Source organism: Oncorhynchus tshawytscha, linkage group LG13 (genome assembly GCF_018296145.1).
Source record: "Oncorhynchus tshawytscha isolate Ot180627B linkage group LG13, Otsh_v2.0, whole genome shotgun sequence".
Lineage (NCBI taxonomy): Eukaryota > Metazoa > Chordata > Actinopteri > Salmoniformes > Salmonidae > Oncorhynchus > Oncorhynchus tshawytscha.
The window spans coordinates 64,543,564-64,570,074 of NC_056441.1; the positions used below are offsets into that span (position 1 = coordinate 64,543,564).

Below are 26,511 nucleotides of genomic sequence, written 5' to 3' on the forward strand. Positions count from 1 at the left end.
ATTCAACAAAACACATTTGGCCTTCTCCTTATTCGAATACCTGTATCCCATTAAAAATATCCCAACAGTAAACCTCTCACACAGACATTCCAACAGAGACATTAATGCATTAACCTGGCGCACACAGAAAACACATGATTCACAGTTTCTTTCATAACACAGAAATGACACCCCTGCCCGATTCCCGGTTCAACCCGTGCCAACCAGTTGTTAGTGGCCAGGGCTCCATGAAGAACCCTCCACTGGAGGTCCCCTGACCTCTTTAGTACTGGGGGTTTGTAGAGCCCCCTCCACCTAAAACTGATGTGCCTTCACTCCTGTTAGGCTCCTAATGTTCCTAACCTTAACGCAGAGGATGTAGCGTCCTTTACCTCCCACCCCTTCAAACTCCCCCAGGCTCGGAGTGTTGAAATCTAACAAGTCCTCCAGACCCCCTTGCTAGTCTCCAGTCTCTGCCGTCACCTGCAGTGGCGGAAACATTGGTGCCCCCCCTTTGGCCGCTCAAACACCCCCCCTTACCGGCTCAGACAGTGCCTCCAGGACCTCCTCCAGGAATCTCTCCAGCAGCCTAAGAGACGTTATTCCTGTTTGTTGTGCCAGGACTTCCGGGGTTTTCCACCCCTCCTCTCCCAGCAGTCGCAGGTCACCCAGCCTTTGTAAACCCACTGCCATCAGTTGCCTCTGCAGTGTGGCCGACTGAACCGATCTCAAAGGGATGGCTGGGTTGTGTAAAATAGGCTCCTCCCACACCCACAGCCCAGGCTCAACACCCCCTTCTCGTGTGGGCCTTAGAAGCTTCCAGGTCCTCAACACTGCAGAGTAAAAATCTGAGAGACCTGCTGAACTCAGCCTCTCCAGCTTCATGCGGAACAGCTGCCGGTTCAACCCTAATCAGCCAGCTCCCCTCAGCAGCGTTCATACTGGTTCCCTCCAGCCAACAGCAGTATGGTATAGCAGTCTCTGCACCGCCTTTAGTCGGAAAGCAGCCATCCTGCTCTCCGGTTCCACCAGGCCCCGCCCTCCTTCGTGGATGGTCATGTACAACACCGCCGCCCTCAGCCAGTAATGACTTGACCAGAAAAAGTCCACCAGCTTGCTTGCAGGTCAGACCGGCGAGGGGTTGAGGACAGCCAGTTTACGCCACAGGGAAGATGCCACCAGGTTGTTGATTATCAGCACCCTCCCTCTATATGACACTTGGGACAGGAACCACCTCCACCTGGCCAGTCTTGACACCACTGCCTCTGACAGTCCCTCCCAGTTCTTCCTGACCCACCTCTCCGAGCCTAGGTACACCCACAATACTTTACGCCCTTCACAACCCCACTGCAAACCACCTGGAAGCAGATGAGGGGCCCTATCCCCCCATAACAGAGCTTTGCTCTTGCCCCAGTTTACCTTAGCTGACGAAGCTCCCTCATACACCTTCAGACTGGTCTCTAGTGCCTGCATATCCTGACCATCACAGAAACGTCATCTGCATATGCTGATATTGCTATGCCTGTCACCACATCCATGCCTGTCCAGCACACTCCCTGCAGTCTCCTGCGTAGCAGTCCCAAAAAAGTCTCAATGGCTAGTGTATATACAGTGCCTTGCGAAAGTATTAGGCCCCCTTGAACTTTGCGACCTTTTGCCACATTTCAGGCTTCAAACATAAAGATATAAAACTGCATTTTTTTGTGAAGAATCAACAACAAGTGGGACACAATCATGAAGTGGAACGACATTTATTGGATATTTCAAACTTTTTTAACAAATCAAAAACTGAAAAATTGGGCATGCAAAATTATTCAGCCCCTTTACTTTCAGTGCAGCAAACTCTCTCCAGAAGTTCAGTGAGGATCTCTGAATGATCCTATGTTGACCTAAATGACTAATGATGATAAATACAATCCACCTGTTTGTAATCAAGTCTCCGTATAAATGCACCTGCACTGTGATAGTCTCAGAGGTCCGTTAAAAGCGCAGAGAGCATCATGAAGAACAAGGAACACACCAGGCAGGTCCGAGATACTGTTGTGAAGAAGTTTAAAGCCGGATTTGGATACAAAAAGATTTCCCAAGCTTTAAACATCCCAAGGAGCACTGTGCAAGCGATAATATTGAAATGGAAGGAGTATCAGACCACTGCAAATCTACCAAGACCTGGCCGTCCCTCTAAACTTTCAGCTCATACAAGGAGAAGACTGATCAGAGATGCAGCCAAGAGGCCCATGATCACTCTGGATGAACTGCAGAGATCTACAGCTGAGGTGGGAGACTCTGTCCATAGGACAACAATCAGTTGTATATTGCACAAATCTGGCCTTTATGGAAGAGTGGCAAGAAGAAAGCCATTTCTTAAAGATATCCATAAAAAGTGTTGTTTAAAGTTTGCCACAAGCCACCTGGGAGACACACCAAACATGTGGAAGAAGGTGCTCTGGTCAGATGAAACCAATATTGAACTTTTTGGCAACAATGCAAAATGTTATGTTTGGCGTAAAAGCAACACAGCTCATCACCCTGAACACACCATTCCCACTGTCAAACATGGGGGTGGCAGCATCATGGTTTGGGCCAGCTTTTCTTCAGCAGGGACAGGGAAGATGGTTAAAATTGATGGGAAGATGGATGGAGCCAAATACAGGACCATTCTGGAAGAAAACCTGATGGAGTCTGCAAAAGACCTGAGACTGGGACGGAGATTTGTCTTCCAACAAGACAATGATCCAAAACATAAAGCAAAATCTACAATGGAATGGTTCAAAAATAAACATATCCAGGTGTTAGAATGGCCAAGTCAAAGTCCAGACCTGAATCCAATCGAGAATCTGTGGAAAGAACTGAAAACTGCTGTTCACAAATGCTCTCCATCCAACCTCACTGAGCTCGAGCTGTTTTGCAAGGAGGAATGGGAAAAAATTTCAGTCTCTCGATGTGCAAAACTGATAGAGACATACCCCAAGCGACTTACAGCTGTAATCGCAGCAAAAGGTGGCGCTACAAAGTATTAATTTAAGGGGGCTGAATAATTTTGCACGCCCAATTTTTCAGTTTTTGATTTGTTAAAAAAGTTTGAAATATCCAATAAATGTCGTTCCACTTCATGATTGTGTCCCACTTGTTGTTGATTCTTCACAAAAAAAATACAGTTTGATATCTTTATGTTTGAAGCCTGAAATGTGGCAAAAGGTCGCAAAGTTCAAGGGGGCCGAATACTTTCGCAAGGCACTGTAACTACCCAGATAGAGGGCATCCTTGTCTAATGCCCCGTCTCACCCAGACTGGCCTACTGAGCCCCCCTCCCACCTTGACCATCCATGATGCCCCAGCATACAACAGCTTCACACAGGTAAAAAACAACTCTTCCCAAACATCACATTAAACAGATACTCATGGTCCACTCTATCAAAAGCCTTCTCTTAATCTAAAGAGACCAGTCCAAAGTTCACATTAGAACCTCTCGACAAGTCCAACATGTCTCTGATTAAGAACAAGTTGTCCGTTATTGAGCGTCCTGGTACGAATATGTTTGGTCCTTATGTGCTATCAAGTCCAGATGGGACTTCAGTCTGTTAGAGAGGACATTGGCAAATATCTTGTAGTCTGCACAGAGCAATGCCACAGGCCTCCAGTTGTTAAGTTCACACAAGTCCCCTTTTTTGGGTAGGAGAGTCAGAGCCGCCCAACGGCAGCTCAGCGACAACTCTCCTACCCCGACACATTCACGCAACACGCAAAAGAAGTTCAGTCCAATTATTCCCCAGAATGTTTTATAAAACTCAACTGGGAATCCATCGACCCCTGGTACACGACCAGGGGACATCTGAGTTACGGCCTCTGCCAGTTCATGGTACAACAGAGGAATGTCCATTTCATCCATCTGTGCCAGAGAGAGCTTAGGGAGTCCTGCGAACAAGACCTGAGCACACATAGGATCACACATTTCTGCCCTATACAACTCAGTATAAAACTCCACAGTCCGCTCCGCATCTCATCCCACCACAGAGGTCACCCGCCCATCAGACAGCCATAGACAATGCATACCCTTGGCTTCACCGCTCTGTCTTTCCAAACCGAAGAAGAAGGAGCTGGGAGCATCCATCTCCTTGAGCATGGAGAACCTAGCTCTTATAAGTGCTCCCTTTGCTTTAACCTGGAAAAAACTGCCCAGGTCCCTACATAATTCAGCTAAATTAGCCTGGAGGCCTACATTGCCTTGCCCCATTATCTCTACCTCCATCTCACTAATACAACTCTCTAGTTCCCCCAATACTCTCCTAGCCTCTGAGGATGAGAGAGCTGTATACTGTTGACAGAAAAGTCGAATTTGGACTTTCCCCACATTGCACCATTGACTCAGAGACTCATACTCCTCTCTTCGCTGCCCCACCTTTCTCAAAAGGTCTGGAAATCTGAGCAAAAAGTGGCATCTTGAAAAAGCTTTACATTAAACTTCCAATAGGATGCTTGCTGGGGCCCTGGTGAAATAGACAGCTGAGCCATGGTTATATGGTGATCCGAAAACCCCACCGGGAGAATGGTAGCGCACAGCAGCCTATTCCTCTGATTCCTGGACATGTAAAAATTATCAAGTCGGGCTGCACTCACCCTAGCCCCAAAACCCTTCACCCATGTATACTGTATTGTGTTGGGATGTTTAGTTCTCCAAACATCCACTAGGTTGAACTGATTAATGATGTCCCTTAACACTCCCACTGACACTGAATGAGGCTCTTCCCCATTTCTGTCTTTCGTAAAATGTATTGTACAGTTCCAGTCCCCGCTGACCACCAGCGTCTCCTCAGGCGCTACCTGTGAGAGTTCCTGTCTAAGACACCCAAATAGAACTCCCCCTCTCTCTCTGTGTTAGGAGCATACATATTTATAAAGACAAAACCCATGTTGTTAATTTCTGCTTTTACAACAAGCAGCCTACCACTACACACCTCCTTTGAGGAGCAAAGTTTTACAGATAGACCCAATACAAAAAGGACTGCCACCCCTGCACTAAAATTTGTCCCATGGCTCAACACACTTGCCCCTTTCCACCAGAGCCCCCAATCGACTTCATTCACCATATCATTATGCGTCTCCTGCAGAAACAACACCTATACTTTTTTGTTTTACATATCCACCCAACACACTCCTCTTTCCCGCATCTCTGGCACCATTTATATTGAGCGGTCCTACCCGAAGAGTCTCCATAAGAAGTGGGAGAAAAGCTAGCAAAGAAAGAGACCAATAGCAAAGCTCAAAAATCCCCAGTGCCAGAAAGAAACTATTCATCTAAACAGTGTCTGAAGGTAGACCCTTATGCACTGTTGTGACCCAGTTCCTCAACCTAAACCATTTCCTGGGTGAGAGGACACCATGCCCCTCATTTTTCATAGCATGTTGTGTTGATCTTACAAACTTTCTCAGATCTTACAAACTTTCTTGGTCTCATTCAGGAACCTTGTCATTTCCCTCAACGTGAACTTTGACCCCTCTGCTTGACTGGCTGTCAGCTCCAGACCCATTGAAGAGGAAAAAAACTCCTCATCATCCTCCTCTTCCTCAGACTCACTTTCCTCCTCATCTCCATCTCTCATCCTGACCACTTGCCCTTCCTCTCTGGTCAGGGCCTTCCCCCCCCCCAGCACCAGGCAAAGGTTCCATGGTGCATTTGAACACACCAGCCTCTCCCCTCCCACCTCCTTTCTTCTCCCCCTTTTTCCTTTTCCTCTTGACACCCTCCCCCCTAGTCTCTTACACTTCCTCACTATACTCTCCTCACCCACTAGCATAACTTGACTAGACTCAGCCTCATCTACACCACCCTCCATAGCATGACTAGGCCCCATCTACACCACCCTCCATAGCATGACTAGGCCCCATCTACACCACCCTCCATAGCATGACTAGGCCCCATCTACACCACCCTCCATAGCATGACTAGGCCCCATCTACAACACCATCCATAGCATGACTAGGCCCCATCTACACCACCCTCCATAGCATGACTAGGCCCCATCTACACCACCCTCCATAGCATGACTAGGCCCCATCTACAACACCATCCATAGCATGACTAGGCCCCATCTACACCACCCTCCATAGCATGACTAGGCTCCATATACACCACCCTCCATAGCATGACTAGGCCCCATCTACAACACCATCCATAGCATGACTAGGAGCATGACTAGGCCCCATCTACACCACCCTCCATAGCATGACTAGGCCCCATCTACACCACCCTCCATAGCATGACTAGGCCCCATCTACAACACCATCCATAGCATGACTAGGCCCCATCTACACCACCCTCCATAGCATGACTAGGCCCCATCTACAACACCATCCATAGCATGACTAGGCCCCATCTACAACACCATCCATAGCATGACTAGACACAGCCTCAGCTACCCCAGCATCTCTAGCCTGACTAGACCCAGCCTCCACTATACATAGCATGACTAGACCCAACCTCATCTACACCACCATCCATAGCATGACTAGACCCAGCCTCATCTACACCACCATCCATAGCATGACTAGACCCAGCCTCATCTACACCACCATCCATAGCATGACTAGACCCAGCCTCATCTACACCACCATCCATAGCATGACTAGACCCAGCCTCATCTACACCACCATCCATAGCATGACTAGACCCAGCCTCATCTGCACCACCATCTCTAGCCTGACTAGGCCCAGCTTCTGCTGTCTGCATCTCATTGCCCTCTGCACGTTGACCTCGATTACCCCCACTGGGGCTTGTGCCCTCACCTTGTCTACGACCTTTATGTGGGAAAGTAAAACTCTAAGGCCACAAAACCCCACACTCAAAACACAGTAGACAATCTGTGCTGGCAAACCCTGCGTAGAGCCCCTCCCCATGCCTCACTTTAAAATGCACATTTAGCTGTTGCTCATTGTTATTCAGAAACAAACACTTGCCTACGGAATGAAACAACGTGCTTATCGGCATCTGCCTGAAAACTTGCCGACAGTACACGAAACCCACTAGCAAACTTACCAAAACGACTCAACTCTTTCCTGATTTGATCATCCATAATAAATGGAGGCAAATTTGCAACTACTATCCTTGTTGAAGGGGTAGAGAGAGGTGAAATTGGCACCAACACACCCCTTACAAATATTCCAATAGCAATTAGCCTACCAACCAAATTTGCACTTTTCATGAACACAACCACAGCTTTGTTCATTCTAGAAGCGGAACGTATAAATTCAGCTCCTACCTGTTCAGGAACACACCTGAATCATTGTTAGGAACACACCTGAATCCATGCCATATCGACAGCGTCTCCTCAGCGCTAGGCTGAGAAGCCATTGCGCACACCACACTCTCCAAACTCCAGGAAACTATCTCTGTCCTCTTCCACCCTAACTTTGAAAAAACCTGTGGATACCGCTGAAACAAATTGTGCATTAACACTCCACCATAGAAAATAAAATTGAAAGAAAAGACCAAGGACAGAATAAAGAAAGTTAGTTAGGACAGAGCCCTCCACATCAAACACTGAAACTCCAAAAAACTCCCAGCATGCACTGAGAGAGAGAAATTTTGTTAAATGAATGAATGATTAAATTAATATACAAACAAATGAATGAAGTTAACCTCTAATGGTTTAATGACAAAGTACTAAGGTCACACAGTTGGTGGTGCAGTGTGTAATGGATAACCTTGGTGTGTGCGATGAGCAGACAGTTGGAGTGCTCATGTTCACAAGTGATCTGGTACTGAGGCAGCATGTCAGCCAGCTGCTGGACAAAATGGATGACCTCCTCATGCCACGGCATGTTGGCCATGGTCAGGCTACTGGCCGAGTTCTCTCCACAGTATGTCACTCCCTGGAGAGAGGTAACAGGGAGGGAGGGAGAGATAGGAGAAGGTCGGGGGGGAGAGAGAGAGGGAAGGGGGGTGATTTTTGGAAACTACAAGGTATGTATATTTGGTTTTACAAATTCAGGTTCAGTAATGTGGACCTCTCTCTTCACTGTTCCTTCTGCCTGGAATGTTACCTGCTGCACTAGGTTACTTCCTGTTCATATATCCTACTGTACTGAGAGACACTGACACACTGATTGCTGCACAAAACCCACACACAACCAAACACACCGAAAATAGACCCACTCAGTCAAAACACCTCAAACTGTGTCTTTAAAGAACACATACAGACATATCGTACCACAAATGCATGCTAACACATATTTTAGTCATTTAGCAGAATCTTATCCAGAGCGCCTTACAGGATCAATTAGGGGTATGTGCCTTGCTCAAGGGCACATTAGCAGATTTTTTGGCCTACTCGGCTCGGGGATTCAAACCAGCACCCTTTCAGTTACTGGTCCAACACTCTTAACCTCTTGAAACTAGGGGGCACTATTTTCATTTTTGGAAAAATAACGTTCCCAAAGTAAATGGGCTATTTTTCAGGACCAGATAATAGAATATGCATATAATTGGAAGCTTAGGATAGAAAACACTCTAAAGTTTCCAAAACTGTAAAAATATTGTCTGTGAGTATAACAGAACTGATATTGCAGGCAAACGCCTGAGAAAAATCCAATCAGGAAGTGACTCTTATTTAGAAACCTCTGCGTTCCAATGCGTCCCTATTGAGCAGTGAAAGGGATATCAACCAGATTCCTTTTTCTATGGCTTCCCTAATGTGTCTAGTGTCACAAGACATAGTTTCAGGCTTTTATTTTGAAAAATGAGCGTGAGCGACAACATTGCGTCAGTGGTCAGCTGGTGGCTCTCAGAGTGATTTGTGCGTAATAGTTTCTTTTGCTTCTACTAAGAAGCCAACTGACCCGGTTGATATATTATCGAATAGATATTTGAAGAACACCTTGAGGATTGATTATAAAAAACGCTTGCCATGTTTCTGTCGATATTATGGTTCTAATTTGGAATATTCTTCGGCGGATTTCTCAACCAAACGTGAAGAACAAACGGAGGTATTTCGGCTATAAAAAATAATCTTTACGGAACAAAATGAACATTTGCTGTCTAACTGGGAGTCTCGTCAGTGAAAACATCCGAAGATCATCAAAGGTAAACGGTTAATTTGATTGCTTTTCTGATTTTCGTGACCAAGCTTCCTGCCGCTAGCTGGACATAATGCTATGCTAGGCTATCGATAAACTTACACAAATGCTTGTCTTGCTTTGGCTGTAAAGCATAATTTCAAAATCTGAGATGACAGGGTGATTAACAAAAGGCTAAGCTGTGTTTCACTATATTTTCTAGTAATATTTTTTGTCTGTTGCGTTATGCTAATTTGTGTCCTTGGATGACAATTCTCCTGGATCCGGGATGGGTAGTTCCAAGCATCTCCAATCCAAAATTAAATCTAGAATCGGCTTCCTATTTTGCAACAAAGCATCCTTCACTCATGCTGCCAAACATACCCTCGTAAAACTGACTATCCTACCGATCCTTGACTTCGGCGATGTAATTTACAAAATAGCCTCCAACACTCTACTCAGCAAATTGGATGCAGTCTATCACAGTGACATCCGTTTTGTCACCAAAGCCCCATATACTACCCACCACTGCGACCTGTATGCTCTCGTTGGCTGGCCTTCGCTACATATTCGTCGCCAAACCCACTGGCTCCAGGTCATCTATAAGTCTTTGCTAGGTAAAGCCCTGCCTTATCTCAGCTCACTGGTCACCATAGCAGCACCCACCCGTAGCACGCGCTCCAGCAGGTATATTTTACTGGACACCCCCAAAGCCAATTCCTCCTTTGTCCGGAACAAATTGGAACAAATTGCAAAAATCACTAAAGCTTGAGACTCAAATCTCCCTCTCTAACTTTAAGCACCAGCTGTCAGAGCAGCTCACAGATCACTGCACCTCTACATAGCCCATCTGTAAATAGCCCATCCAACTACAGTGAGGGAAAAAAAGTATTTGATCCCCTGCTGATTTTGTACGTTTGCCCTCTGACAAAGAAATAATCATTCTATAATTTTAATGGGAGGTTTATTTGAACAGTGAGAGACAGAATAACAACAGAAAAACACATAACAAAAATATTATAAATTGATTTGCATTTTAATGAGGGAAATAAGTATTCCATGTGTAACTCTGTGTTTTTTTTTGTGTCGCACTGCTTTGCTTTATCTTGGCCAGGTAGGAGTTGTAAATGAGAACTTGTTCTCAACTGGCCTACCTGGTTACATAAAGGTGAAATAAAAAATGTAAAAGTCTGAAACTCAAGCTTAAGAAATCAATCAATCACATTAAAACCTGAACCCCAGCCAAGTCTTGTTGTGGTGGTGCGCCGGAGAGGAACACTATTGAGAAGAGAACAACAGTGAGACTGGCTGCACATCCCAAATGGTATAGGGTGCCATTTGGGACACAGCCACTGAGTCTCAGAAGTTCACAAGGGCTGCACGGCCAATACCAGCCAGCAATACCAGCCAGCAAGTTGTGCTGCTGCTCTGAACCTTAACGCAGAACACGAGTACAGAACACACAATCTCCCAAGGCTAGCACCATGCAGGAGGAGAGAAAAAGAAGAAGCAGAGTGAAGGAAAATAAGGAGAAAGTCAGAGGAGTAACACGTGAATCAGAGGAGTAACTATGATTTAGAGTGTGGTTAGCACGCACACACACCAGTGGTGGGTCCAACACTAGTCTAAGTGTGACACTGTATAAAGAGGACTGGAAAAGTATTATCATTTAGAATTATACTGTGCAGACTTTGATGTTTCATACGGAACTGCTACTAAACCTGTTTAAAAGGTTGTGAAATAAATGAACACCTGCGTTGAAAATCCAATCCTACACAGAAATGATCTGTGTTCAGATCTATCATCTGATCCCTCCCTTCTTAGCTCACAGATTGTCAGTATCATTCTTTCTGCTGCCAATACAAGACATCATTCCTCCCCACAGAGGTCCTAGATTTAAACCTAGCTTCATCATCCCAACTTGCTGAAACTGTTCATCCATTTCACATCCACGGAGAGGGATAAACATCTTTAATTTTGGTCTTGTCCGGCCGGTATCTAGGGGCGGTCGACAGCAGCGTTTAGCAGCTAAAGAAATTATAGTGTGAGGAAGGGATAGAGACTTCAACAGCTTTCCTTGCCCTCCACCTTCCAACCTCAAGGCCCAACCTCTCCACCCTCCAACCTCCCACCACCTCTCTGTCTGCCTTTGGGCTATGGCCGGGTCCGGCGCCAATCTCCTGAGAACGATAAGGAGTGGGGGCAGGCAGACAGGCGTCAGGGAGAATTGATGAGGAGCCTGTAGGCCTCTTATAATGATCACCTGCATTGGCTGGAGTATAAATCACACGAGAGAGAGAGAGAGAGAGAGAGAGAGAGAGAGAGAGAGAGATGCATTGGCTGGAGTATAAATCACAGACAGAGAGAGAGAGAGACAGACAGACAGACAGACAGACAGACAGACAGACAGACAGACAGACAGACAGACAGACAGACAGACAGACAGACAGACAGACAGACAGACAGAAAAATTACAGCTCCTTACACCTGTAATGGAATGAATAAATACTGCCTTCTCAAGGCCCCCGAGTGTGCGTGTGTGGGCAACATTTATCTCTGTAGGTTAAAACCAGGCTCCAATCACTCTTCTATTTCCAGTAGAACAGTGGTGGTAAGGGATGGGGTATTTATGTAGCGTTGTGTGATGATAAATCAGGAATATTACACGGCAAAGCTGGAGGGTGGAGTGCATTGCCCCCATAAGGGTGTGTGATGAGCTAATAAGTTTTGTTTCAGCGATGGAGCCCCTACCTCCTGTAGCAACATGCAACATACACATACGTACACACACACACACACACACACACACACACACACACAAAAGACAAAGATCATCGCAAATATGCTGTTCATCACCTTCAAGGGCGCACAAACCGAGAAAGAGAGAGACAGAAAGAAACTATGAAGTTTATCGCACCCCTATAGTAAGGTATTGTTCACACAGATAAGTCCCAAACACACACTAAAATTCCTAACACCCCTAAAGTAAGATAGCGTTCTGTTCCCCAACACCCACCTACGCTATGCGGTCATTGATCAGTGAACGGGGCTAATTTGAGTCCATGGGTGATGTATTCTATCATGATGTCAGCTCCAATCCTCCTGTGGCATACTAATTGCTAGGCTATAATGCTTTAGTCGATACCTGCCCAGAGCAAAGGCTGCCCTGGGTCAGTAGAACTGAGTCACTCACAGCAGTGCTTACTGGTCAAAGGTTTGGTCTGCTTTAAGTGTATAGTCGTGGCCAAAAGTTTTGAGAATGACACAAATATTAATTTCCACAAAGTTTGCTGCTTCAGTGGCTTTAGATATTTTTGTCAGATGTTACTATGGAATACTGAAGTATAATTACAAGCATTTCATAAGTGTCAAAGGCTTTTATTGACAATTACATTAAGTTGATGCAAAGAGTCAATATTTGGAGTGTTGATCCTTTTTCAAGACCTCTGCAATCCGCCCTGGCATGCTGTCAATTAACTTCGGGCCACATGGCAGCCCATTCTTGCATAATTGCATTACATATGCTTCTATTCATGTGCAATGATGTCGGAGGGAAATAACCAGAATTAGTTGTTTGCAGCAACTTCGTTGTTATAATGCTTGGAGTTTGTCAGAATTTGTGCGTTTTTGTTTGTCCACCAGCCTCTTGAGGATTGACCACAAGTTCTCAATGGGATTAAGGTCTGGGGAGTTTCCTGGTCATGGACCCAAAATATCGATGTTTTGTTCCCTGAGCCACTTAGTTATCACTTTTGCCTTATGTCAAGGTGCTCCATCATACTGGAAAAGGCATCAAACTGTTCCTGGACGGTTGGGAGAAGTTGCTCTCGGAGGATGTGTTGGTGCCATTCTTAATGGATGGCTGTGTTCTTAGGCAAAATTGTGAGTGAGCCCACTCCCTTGGCTGAGAAGCAACTCCACACATGAATGGTCTCAGGATGCTTTACTGTTGGCATGACACAGGACTGATGGTAGCGCTCACCTTATCTTTTCCGGACAAGCTTTTTTCCGGATGCCCCAAACAATTGGAAAGGGGATTCATCAGAGAAAATGACTTTACCCCCGTCCTCAGTAGTCCAATCGCTGTACCTTTGGCAGAATATCAGTCTGTCTCTGATGTTTTTCCTGGAGAGAAGTGGCTTCTTTGCTGCCCTTCTTGACACCAGGCCATCCTCAAAGTCTTCACCTCACTGTGTGTGCAGATGCACTCACACCTGCCTGCTGCCATTCCTGAGCAAGCTCTGTACTGGTGGTGCCCCGATCCTGCAGCTGAATCAACTTTAGGAGACGCTCCTGGCGCTTGATGGACTTTCTTGGGCACCCTGAAGCCTTCTTCACAACAATTGAACCACTCTCCTTGAAGTTCTTGATGATCCGATAAATGGTTGATTTAGGTACAATCTTACTGGCAGCAATATCCTTGCCTGTGAAGCCCTTTTTGTGCAAAGCAATGATGATGGCACATGTTCCCTTGCAGGTAACCATGGTTGACAGAGGAAGAACAATGATTCCAAGCACCACCCTCCTTTTGAAGCTTCCAGGCTGTTTTTTGAACTCAATCAGCATGACAGAGTGATCTCCAGCCTTGTCCTTGTCAACACTCATACCTGTGTTAACGAAACAATCACTGACATGATGTCAGCTGGTCCTTTTGTGGCAGGGCGGAAATGCAGTGGAAATGTTTTTGGCATTCATTTGCATGGCAAAGAGGGACTTTGCAATTAATTGCAATTCATCTGATCACTCTTCATAACATTCTGGAGAATATGCAAATTGCTATCATACAAACTGAGGCAGCAGACTTTGTGAAAATTCAAATTTGTGTCATTCTCAAAACTTTTGGCCACGACTGTAAGTACAGCGTTAATAAGGTTACTGAACATTTCTGAGGCTCTGTGTTGAGCAGTGTAGTGACCACGCCTGCAGACTACAATACACAGTGACCATAAGCCCACAGTTTTATCTGTTGTAATGAACTGTAAACTTGTAACATAAACTTGTACTTGAAAAAATGTACCTGGAGCTTTGTAGTACAGACAGATTCTGAGGCTTGCCAAAGACACAATGAACACATGCTAGGCCACCCTAAACAAAGTGGTTCCTTAGAAGTACTTCAAGAGCTGGGGAGCTCAACATCTTGCAACAACCTCCACTGACCTGCATAGCGTTAGACCAGATCAGTACTCCTACAGCATTCCGACTGGTGGAGCACAGAACACCAGAAAATAATGATAAACTGGAATGAAACAATGTAGTGAGCTTGTCTTTTTTTTCATGTACACAATGGTGAACATGGCATTTGAACTTCGGCCTAGTGGCTTTTCAAGATAAAATGAAGTACACCAGAAGCCACACAGCAGAACTCCTTCCACTGAACGACAAGGAGAATACACAGGGTTCCGAAAAGACACAAACCTCACCATCTCACTGACTGCATGGATGTACTATGCAATGTAGGGTCTGCGATTACCTGTCCCATCCAATGTACTCTGCTGTAATCTGCTCTCTCTGGTTAGGGCTGCAGTCTTCATGTTCTAATGAAGTGCCATGTAACGATCAATAACAGCTCGTTCAACAGAGATTTAATAAAGACCTAGCTGGGTCTCTGGGGAGGACAAGCACTCATAGGGAGAATAGAGGATGTTGTGATGAAGTCCAACTGTGTGTGTGTGTGTGTGTGTGTGTGTGTGTGTGTGTGTGTGTGTGTGTGTGTGTGTGTGTGTGTGTGTGTGTGTGTGTGTGTGTGTGTGTGTGTGTGTGAGAGAGCGAAGAATAGGTCATAATGATTTTTAAAAAATCTTGAATAGCAACAAAATCTCCACTGTACTCGAACAGCATACTTAATTAGCTTTGCTGTACTCTTAATTTGTTTGAATAATGAACTATCAAGTGGCTTAGTCGCTTACTGCAAATATTCCCACAGCACAGACAACACAGTGACCAGATTCTATATGGTATGCACAATTCTATATGATATTTTACACATTTTGCCACATTTTGCCATGAGGCTCAGAGAAAGATTTGCTGATTTAAAGCTAATTTCTTGCCATTTCTACACATTTTGCCATAGCTTATGACGTGTTCATTTGCTTTCTGGGGGGGCCCCGACTGACGTGTTCATAATACGATATCTGGGGGGGCCACAACTTCCAGGGGGCCCACAACCGCCGTGTTCACATGGTATCTGGGGGGCCCCCGACCTCCAGGGGTTGTTGTTGTGGGCCCCCTGGGGCACGTACCCAGCATGCTGGTTCGGTAATCCGGCCCTGTTTCAGCTACTGAATGGATTAGTGTTTTTGGTTGTTGTTGTTGTTTTCCCTATGTCTTTATGCTCTTCTGTTAATTAACTTACTCTCACAGGGTTTGTTCCATGTAATTTCAGCAAGCCATGACACCCACTATCTCAGATTGTTCTGAAAAATTGTTTCTGTAGATAGAAACAGATAACATAAATATTGCAGGTAGCATGACAGGTAGGAGCGTTAGGCCAGTAACCGAAAGGTTGCTGGATCAAATCCCTGAGCTGACAAATTAAAAATCTGTCGTTCTGCCCCTGAGCAAGACAGTTAACCTACTGTTCCCTGGGTGCCGAAGATGTGGATGTTGACTAAGGCATCCCTCCGTACCTCTCTGATTCAGAGTGGTTGGATTAAATGTGGAAAATGCATTCAGTTGTACAACTGAATAGGTTTTCTCCTTCCGGAAACATTATTTTGTTGAAATATAATTTCATCTCTGAGAAATTAAGCTAATTGATTACACCCAATTGGCCATTTTAATTTATAGGATTCATATAATATTCAATAATTATTGTACCTAAGATCTGATTTAGACCAAACTTTTTTCTAAGAATGAGCAAGACATGAGGGTCCAAAGAAATAATCAAAAAGACACCCATGCTATGCTACTAGCCTTGTACCATGAATATGCATAGCCATCTTGAGACATCTCCGATATAAAGTGTTTTTTCCCAAAGTTGTCCTACTTATACCTGTACACTCGTAACAACTTAAGCATTATGAAACTTATATTTGATCAAATAAACCTCACGTAGCAAATAAACCAGTCATTTTTTGTTGTTGTTGATCAAATTCAACACTCTAATTGACCTCCACACAAAATCTCCTGGCGAAACAACTAAAAAACGCCACCTGCTGGAGAGAGACAGATATTCCGCCGAGTTGGGCCTCTTCCTCTTCCTCTCTGATAGTACGTACCAATGGACACATTGGCCTGGATCCACATTGTCTCTAACACCTACAGTGATGAAAGACTATAAGTAAAGTTATTCATGAAACTAATGAGTGTGGATGCCAAAACTAATTTAATCATCTAAGTTACCATGAAATGATAATGTCATAAGTAAATCAAACTTCAAGCTTGCTGCCTCTATACTACAGGCCTCACAAGTTTCAAATCAAAACGGACTTTAAATATTATGGTATACGCACATTTTCTCACCCAATCCAGACACATGGGATTTAGCTGCAAATCTAATGTAATCTTCATTATGAAGCTATACAAATCCCTGAGATATATTTGTATTAAATATTAATAGAAACTAACTTATTAATGATAAGTTAATTAATGATCTTATCTGTTTTTATCTACAGAACCGATTTCAGAACAATCTGAAAAGGTGGGTGTCATGGCTAATTTAATCATCTAATTATGCTTATCTGTCAAGAAAAATGCCCGTGTATGAGTCTCAAAGAAAAAATGGACAGTGTGGGGGCCTAACAGAAAAGAATGGTCCGGTGTGTTAGAAATGCCAAAGCCAATTTTTGGTGACAGTCCTCCTCCCGGGGAGGAGTGCCTGTCAAGAGAGTTTCTGGAGATATGCCTCAGTATAATGGGGAAAATTACAATTATTCTGTTGGCGACTGTGAAATCTATAGCAATCTCTCTCTATTCATGCAGACTATAATGTTGCAACAGGAGTCTCCGGAATGGTAATTATACAGTGTGTTTAATCTTCTGAAAATGCCTGAAAGTCTAGAACACCCAAAAGGAAGATTAAAATGAAGTATTGAAAAACATGAATGAGATGGATTTAGGTGACCAATGACCATTTCATCTAAATTTACTCAAATGTATGGAAGACAATTAATGGGCTATATTAGCCATTTGTAACCTCAAAAGGGTAATGGCTATGCATGTCAATTTTGAAATGTTTTTATTTATATTAAAGTTCCCTAATTGTATAAGATAAACATTTTCATAATTGCTGTGATTTATTTTGGAGCCTCCCACATTTCCAAATTGGGATGCAGATTGGGATGCAAATGAGCCCACTTTTCGATAAGGCGCGTAGACCTGACGGATAGTAGGCTGTGCTAAACCAGTTGAGCAATGATTCTTGCCTGGTCAGTCTCCTTGTTGAGCGCGGGGGGCACATTGGTTAACAACAGCCTTTGGAAGAAGAACTTATGACTGAAGCATTTTCATAAGGTTGGGAACAGTTTCTCCGTAGAAAACCTAGAATTTACATAAAAACGTGGATTGGCGAGGCAAACAACCGTTAAACACCGAACTCCTGAGACACTGATTGTGTGGGAGCGTCGTCTTGAACGCCGCTGAAGGCTCTAAGCGTCAACCTCTCCAGGCGTTCGGCACCAATACATCTGCCAGCTATAGGACGGTTACACGAAACAAACGGCTTGTGTTACTTAGGACACATTTTATAAGCAGTGAGCACCTAATATCAATGTAGCACATGGATATGGTGTGGACTGATAGGGGCTGTTAAAATTAATGGGACTTGGTCCAAAAGTGCTACCGTTCAATTGCGCCGGCTGGAACTGGGGCAGTGAATGTGCCCAGTCGGCTACGCATGGATTTGTCAATAGAAAGACGACCAACCAACGCATCCTTTTGTCACCAACGCATCCTTTTGTTGTGGTGGATAAATTGTTCCACATTGTAGCTAAAATTGAATATTTTATTCCAACAATAAAAAAGACCAACATTTATGAGAATTCAGGGGAGGTATTTTAACTGGATCCAAGTGCGTCTAACTCGGGAATCCTGTCGACTACGGATTTGATTAATCGCTTTCAAAGACATCCCACTGCTCTCCAAAAACGGTAAGTCTGGAATTCAAGATATAATTTGAGTCATATTCAGTAACATTTGAACTTCTCGGTACCCATTGGAAATAGCCCATTTTCGACTGCCTTAGACAAGGTGGTTGTTAAACACTTGTTGTTATTTAATAGCATACGTTCCTCTGTCTAGTATGATTGGTCATTCTTTGATGGAGTGAATATAATTTTGGATGGAGTTTTTCAGAGTGTTTCAGTATGATGTTTGAATTTTAGAATTGCTTAAATTTGTGTTATATGGAATCGAATTCATCCTCTGGCTTTATTTTTAGAGTAGGCTTAATTAATAGCAAAGTCTTCATCAGACCATCATAATTACATTTCTCTATTGGTGTTATTGTGATAGAGAACAGGCTTTATTTTGACATTATGAAGTAGATAAAGAGAAAAACTAAGCTAATCACAGCACTGCATCATCATTTCGATCTTGTATGGCAGGCCTACTATGGCATGAATTAGCGAGTTCATTTTGATTTTGATCACAAGACACTGCACATTTCAGTGTAAATAAGAAAAGACCAAGACAAATTGGCTCCCGAGAGGCGCAGCAGTCTAAGGCGCTGCATCTCAGTGCAAGAAGGGTCACTACAGTCCCTGGTTCGAATCCAGGCTGTATCACATCAGGTCGTGATTGGGAGTCCCATAGGGCGGCGAATAATTGGCCCAGCGTCTTCCGGGGTTGGCTGTCATTGTAAATAATAATCTGTTCTTAGCTGACTTGCCTAGTTAAATAAAGGTTACATTTCATTTTAGTGACTGGTTAAGACTGATAATTGATCCAAATGTATTATGATTATCAGATCATTCCATGTCAACACTGACCCTCTATCATACTGATGATGAGTGTGTTGTTAACAATTTACCGGAAGTTCTTCTGGAGAGCTGTGATGTTCTGGAGGTGTGAATTTCTGTGTTCACACATTTCATTAGAACACCTTGCCTCAGCGAGCCGATTGTCCATCCCGCGGGGGCTGTGAGGCGCTATGAGCGCTCCTCTGAGCCTGTATCACTGCTGAGCCTTGCAGTGACGCCCGCTTTTTACGCTTGCTTATCGTTGCATGTCACATATTTTTAAGAATGTCGCGCACCAGGTAGCCTTTTTCGACCTCTTGTCGCACATGATGCTGCTACGCGCTGTGAATACACGCTGCTAGGGTGTGAGCGCTAGCGCAGCCGCAGAGGAAAGGCCGTGTCAGTCATTGGGACTCAATAAATCAAATCAAATTCAGGCGGTTGAAGACTCAATAATGAGTCTTCAACTGTGTTTCCCCATGTGGAGGAATGCTTGAGTGAATGAGTGAGTGTGTGAGAGAGAGAGAGAGAGAGAGAGAATGGGAGAGTCAGTAAAGTGAGTCAGTGAGTGAGCCACTTCCATGGCTCAAATATTAACAACGGATTTCCTGATACTGATGCTGCTGCTTTGGGAGAAGCCCAAATTCGGGAGGAAGCAGTCGGGCTCAGTTGTCTGGGGACAGGCACCCTGCTGCTGCTGTGTTTAGGACTAGGAATCTCTGCCTGCGGAGCCGTCCGATGGAGGAGGAGATGACAGAGCAGGAGCCTCTGGGTTGGACAGAGGAGCCTGTACCTGAGGTAGGAGGAGAAGGAGAGGGAGAGTTACCGGGCTTAGGAACCCCTACCCCCAGAGACCTGATGGAGAGCCCGGTGAAGGAGCCTGTTGCACTGCATCTGTACCCCAACACAGAGTATCAGAATGGGTAAGCAACAGAACAGCAGGGACTGGGAAACTGGGGTCTCCAACAACCTGCTCACATACACGTATAACCTGTGTAGTAGACTGAGCTGTGTGGGACTAGGAATTGTGTGCTTGTCTTTTCACACAGTATACTATAGTTGCAGAATATTTATTTTGTTATCTTTCCTTTGTCACTTGAATATATAATACCAGAGTTGTAATCAATATTGCTGGTATACTTTAACCTCAGTTGTCTTCAATCATAGTTTATTGTCTGTCCTTTTGCGGCTAGTATTTAATGGCTGTATTGAAAGGTTTTTAAAGTTCAGATTAAAGCCATAGAGCTCATAGCAGATGATGACTCAATGGAGTCGTTCAATGTCATTTCAGCAAGCCATGACACCCACCTTTTCAGATTGTTCTGAAATCGGTTCTGTAGATAAAAACAGATAAGATAAGCATTCCGGAAAATAATATGAGCTCTGCGATATTAAGCTAATTGGTCGCACCCAAATTGGCCATTTTAATTTATAGGATTCATATAAAATTCAGTAATTATAGTACCTAACATTCACTTTGGACAAAGCCTTTTTCTACAATGGGTGAGACATCAGGATCCAAAGAAATTGTCCAAATCTGAGATGGTGTGTGTCGAAATCCTCTTTCTTGTGCCTTTTGAGGTGTAAAGACCCAAAGGTCTTTACATCATGAGGAAATGTATCATGTCATTGTGCCATTTAGACTTCTCCACTGGAGGAAATGCAGCAGAGGTACTGCTGTTGTCACCCTGTTGCACCTTACCTTCAGTAGTTGGCTAAAGGCTTTATACTGTATACTGTATTTATTTACACCAGACTAGTCATGGTAAAGGAGGTATAGGTAGGCTCTGGGTTTAGTAATGTGTTGACACGGCTCTTCTCTTAGAGACTGCAGAGGGAGTAAATTGTGTTGTCAGTAAGCATGGACAGGTTATGATCTGATATCAACTGTCAGCCATGGCCACATTGACGGGTGTCAATCCTCAATCTTCATTTCTAGTTCTACAGTATCATTGCTTACTTTGTGTGTAGGATAGATCAACATTATCATCATTCCTTTTTTTGGCTATGTACTCTGTACACACCGGTGAAGGGTTTTCATAACTAGAGATGTTTTAAAGCAGTGTGATGAGGGTGTCTTTAGCCCTCTGTGGAGCCGAAGGAGCTATGAATATGAACTACAGGAAGGATATTCAGCACCAGCTTAACTATACAGTATAACAGTTACGACCTTGGCTGTTGGCTGTCTTGCATTGTGCGCATTGTGCTGTGTACCTGCTGCTGCACTGTAACTTAAAGTATGCACTTCAAAAGTTTGGGGTCACTTAGAAATGTCCCAGTTTTTTAAAGAAAAGCCTTTTTTTTTGTCCATTAAAAGAACATACAATTGATCAGAAATACAGTGTAGACATTGTTAATGTTGGAAATGACTATTGTAGCTGAAAACAGCCGATTTAAAAAAAAAATGGAATATCTACATCGGCGTACAGAAGCCCATTATCAGCAACCATCACTCCTGTGTTCCTGTGGCATGTTGTGTTAGCTAATCCAAGTTTATCATTTAAAAAGGCTAATTGATCATTAGAAAACCCTTTTGCAATTATGTTAGCACAGCTGAAAACTGTTGTTCTGATTAAAGAAACATTAAAACTTGCCTTCTTAAGACCTGTTGAGTATCTGGAGCATTAGCATTTGTGGGTTCGATTACAGGCTCAAAATGGCCAGAAACAAATAACTTTCTTCTGAAACTCTCATTGTCAACAGTGAAGAGGCGACTCCGGGACGCTGGCCTTCTAGGCAGAGTTGCAAAGAAAAAGCCATATCTCAGACTGGCCAATAAAAATAAATGATTTAGATGGGTAAAAGAACACAGACACCGGACAGAGGAACTTTGCCTAGAAGACCAGCATCCCGGTGTCGCCTCTTCACTTTTGATGTTGAGACTGGTGTTTTGCGGGTACCATTTAATGAAGCTGCCAGTTGAGGACTTGTGAGGTATCTGTTTCTCAAACTAGACACTCTAATGTACTTGGCCTCTTGCTCAGTTGTGCACCGGGGCCTTCCACTCCACTTTCTATTCTGGTTAGAGCCAGTTTGCGCTGTTCTGTGAAGGGAGAAGTACACAGCGTTGTACGAGATCTTCAGTTTCTTGGTGATTTCTCACATGGAATAGCATTCATTTCTCAGAACAAGAATAGACTTACGAGTTTCAGAAGAAAGTTCTTTGTTTCTGGCCATTTTGAGCCTGTAATCGAAACCACAAATGCTGATTGATGCTCCAGATACTCAAATAGTTTATAGAAGGCAAGTTGTATTACTTCTTTATTTAGAACAACAGTTTTGAGCTCTGCTAACATAATTGTAAAAGGGTTTTCTAATGATCAATTAGCCTTTTAAAATGATCAACTTGGATTAGCTAACACAACGTACCATTGGAACACAGGAGTGATGGTTGCTGATAATGGGCCTCTGTACGCTTATGTAGATATTCCATACAAATCAGCCGTTTCCAGCTACAATAGTCATTTACAACATTAACAATGTCTACGCTGTATTTCTGATCAATTTGATGTTATGTTCATGGACAAAAAATGGGCTTTCTTTCAAAAACAAGGACATTTCTAAGTGACCCCAAGCTTTTTGACGGTAGTGTATGTGTGAATCAACTTAATTTTGATAAGATTTTGCACATGAATTGCATCTTCCATAAGTTTTCTGTGAATTTTGTTTATTGTGGCCCTAAAATCATTTGTTGTTGTTCTGATCCAATTCTGAGTATCTTAACACCATACGTTACGTTGTCTAACGCCATCATAAAATGTACTTTGTGTGTGTGCATGCTGTGGCCTTGGAATGAGGACTGGCCATCAGGTCTCCCCGGGCATCACAGACAAGGCCAATGCATAACACTGCTGCAGTCAGCCTGCAGTTTGATTAGTCACGCCTACCCTCTGGAGTCTGGACACACAGCGTTGGTCCTTTAGCAGCAGGTTGATTCGCCATGCCTTGCTCTGCCTTGCCTTCAGGACATGGGTTTCATATTTTGTTGAGCAGCAGGTATATTAGTCATTCCTTAGGATAGGACACACACACAGGCTTGGCCTTCACTGACACAGCAGGTTGATTGGTCATGCCTTGCTCCCCTCTGTATGCCTCAAGACATTGGTGTCATGACTAGCGTCTGGACACAGGCACAATCCTAAGTGAGACAACAGGTTGATTAGTCATGGCTTCCAGCACTCCCTTAGGACTGAGGCTATGTACCCCTGTAGGTGGCAGGCTAATGGTCATACCTTGCCTCCACCTCTCCCCCACAGATATCTGCATAGCCTTCTGACCCACTCCCTGGGGGCAAGCCGTAATAGACAATATCATTTGTGGTTTGGTGATGCAGTGGGGCCTGATGCATAATATTCCAAGCAGGAGGAATGTAGCTTCTCTCTCTCGCTGTCTCTCACCAGTTGGTTTTAAAGCACACCATTAGTAATGAGTTTGCCATTAGTAACGGGTATATGACAAATCATTATGTACAGGACATTGTGTTCATTTTCTCAGAACCATTACAGTTAGGTGTTGTTTTGGCAACTGTAAAAGGAATTGCTGCTATGCAATGTTTTCTACACATAGTGCTGTACACTGTCCTGATTTCCCTCCCGATTTAACAGACTAGCCAAATGCAAGTTTAGTGCTCTGTTTGGGCTATGATGTAATGTATTATTAATGCAAATTAAATGGGACAACTTTTGAAGACCTCTGTAAAAAAGACATCTGTCATAGAGAATATACAGGCATGCTTCCAGTGTTAGAGGCAAAAGTTTGCATACTGAGAGTCTAGCCTACAACACTCTGAAATATTGATGCTTGATCTAATGATTATATCTCAATATGAGGCATTTCTACTGCCTATTTTATTAGGCTGTAAATCTTAGAGTGCAATCCAGACCACCTCTGCTTCCTGTATTGTACGCCTATATTTTAACTAATGGGGGGTAACAGTATGCATTTGAATCAGTAAATAATGAAAAGACAATAATTACTTTTTTAGAGTGGGATTTGTTGCCACTTCTGGTCAGTCTACTGCTGGGTCTGGAGCCAACTCTGTGTGTGTGTGTGCCTGTGTGTGTGTACTCTGTCTCTCACTGATGTTTGTTCAACTCTGTCCTGCTGTTTGAACTATGTATACAGTACAGTAGCGGATGGTTTAGTTAGCCCAGCACTGTCCTGCTGTTTGAACGATGTATACAGTACAGTAGCGGATGGTTTAGTTAGCCCAGCACTGTCCTGCTGTTTGAACGATGTATACAGTACAGTAGCGGATGGTTTAGTTAGCCCAGCACTGTCCTGCTGTTTGAACTATGTACAGTTGAAGTTGGAAGTTTACATACACTTATGTTGGAGTCATTAAAACTCATTTTCCTACCAGTGCACAAATTGTTGTTAACAAACTACAGTTTTGGCAAGTCGGTTAGGACATAACTTTGTTCATGACACAAGTCATTTTTCCAACAATTGTTTACAGACAGATTATTTCACTTATAATTCACTGTATCACAATTCTAGTTGGTCAGAGGTTTACATACACTAAGTTGAATGTGCCTTTAAACAGCTTGCAAAATTCCAGAAAATTATGTAATGGCTTTAAAAGATTCTGATAGGCTAATTGACATAATTTGAGTCAATTGGATGTGTACCTGTGGATGTATTGCAAGGCCTACCTTCAAACTCAGTGCCTCTTTGCTTGACATCATGGGAAAATCAAAAGAAATCAGCCAAGACCTCAGAAAATAAATTGTAGACCTCCACAAGTCTGGTTCATCCTTGGGAGCAATTTCCAAACGGCATGAAGGTACCCCATTCATCTGTACAAACAATAGTACGCAAGTATAAACAACATGGGACCACGCAGCCATCATACCGCTCAGGAAGGAGACTCGTTCTGTCTCCTAGAGATGAATGTACATTGGTGCGAAAAGTGCAAATCAATCCCAGAACAACAGCAAAGGACCTTGTGAAGATGCTGAAGGAAACAGGTACAAAAGTATCTATATCCACAGTAAAACAAGTCCTATATTGACATAACCTGAAAGGCCGCTCAGCAAGGAAGGAGCCGCTGCTCCAAAACCGTCAAAAAAAGAACAGACTTTTTTTGCAACTGCACATGGGGACAAAGATCGTACCTTTTGGAAAAATGTCCTCTGGTCTGATGAAACAAAAATAGAACTGTTTGGCCATAATGACCATCATTTTGTTTGGAGGAAAAAGGGGGAGGCTTGCAAGCTGAAGAACACCATCCCAACCGTGAAGCACAGGGGTGGCAGCATCATGTTGTGGCAGTGCTTTGCTGCAGGAGGGACTGGTGCACTTCACAAAATAGATGGCATCATGGGGGAGGAAAATTATGTGGATGTATTGAAGCAACATCTCTTGACATCAGTCAGGAAGTTAAAGCTTGGTCTCAAATGGGTCTTCCAAATGAACAATGACCCCAAGCATACTTCCAAAGTTGTGGCAAAATGGCTTAAGGACAACAAAGTCAAGGTATTGGAGTGGCCATCACACATCCCTGACCTCAATTCCATAGAAAATGTGTGGGCAGAACTGACTCAGTTACACCAGCTCTGTGTAAGGGATCTTGTCCTCCTCTTCTGAGGAATAGCGAGAAGGATCGGAGGACCAATTTGTAGCGTGGTAAGTGTCCATAATGTTTATTTTAATACATTAACTGAACACTACGAAATACAAAACAATAAACGTGAAATGAACAAAACAGTCCCGTGTGGTACGAACACTAACACGGAAGACAAACACCCACGAAACACAGGTGGAAAAAAGGCTACCTAAGTATGATTCTCAATCAGAGACAACTAACGACACCTGCCTCTGATTGAGAACCATACTAGGCCGAACACAGAAACCAACATAGTTGGGGTGGGCAGTCTATTTTTTTTCTAACGCCCTGACTATACTAAACAAATACAAAACAAAGGAACTAAGGTCAGAACGTGACAGTACCCACCCCCAAAGGTGCGGACTCCGGTCGCAAAACCTAAACCTATAGGGGAGGGTCTGGGTGGGCGTCGGTCCGCGGTGGCGGCTCTGGCGCGGGATGTGGACCCCATTCCATCATAGTCCTTCTCCGCCTCTCTATTCGCCTCCATGGCCTCTTAAGAGTGGCGACCCTCGCCGCCGACCTCGGACTGGGGACCCTCGCCACGGGTCCCGAATGGACGGGAGATTCCGGCAGCGCTGGATGGACAAGAGATTCCGGCAGCGCCGGACAGGCGGGGGACTCCGGCAGCGCCGGAGTGAAGGACGATTCTGGCATCGCCTGGCTGACTGACGGCTCTGGCAGCTCCATGCTGACTGACGGCTCTGTCAGCTCCATGCTGACTGACGGCTCTGTCAGCTCCATGCTGACTGACGGCTCTGGCAGCTCCATGCTGACTGACGGCTCTGGCAGCTCCATGCTGACTGACGGCTCTGGCAGCTCCTGGCTGACTGACGGCTCTGGCAGATCCTGGCTGACTGATGGCTCTGGCAGATCCTGGCTGACTGACGGCTCTGGCAGATCCTGGCTGACTGACGGCTCTGGCAGATCCTGGCTGACTTACGGCTCTGGCAGCTCCTGGCTGACTGACGGCTCTGG

At 44.2% G+C, this 26,511-nt stretch overlaps 2 protein-coding genes across 2 annotated transcripts in view; both read left to right on the top strand.

Annotated features, from left to right (window-relative positions):
• Positions 1-19,853, top strand: part of tyw1 (tRNA-yW synthesizing protein 1 homolog (S. cerevisiae)) — a 104,938-nt gene extending 85,085 nt beyond the window's left edge. Inside the window, 2 exon segments of the mRNA XM_042294944.1 lie at positions 16,644-16,669; positions 19,634-19,853. Of these exon segments, the coding sequence (XP_042150878.1) occupies positions 16,644-16,669; positions 19,634-19,853 (246 nt within the window).
• caln1 (calneuron 1) overlaps positions 17,387-26,511 on the top strand; it is a 104,263-nt gene continuing 95,138 nt past the window's right edge. Inside the window, exon 1 of the mRNA XM_024442829.2 lies at positions 17,387-18,116. The gene's annotated coding sequence lies outside the window, so the exon portion shown is untranslated. The remainder of the gene's footprint in view (positions 18,117-26,511) is intronic.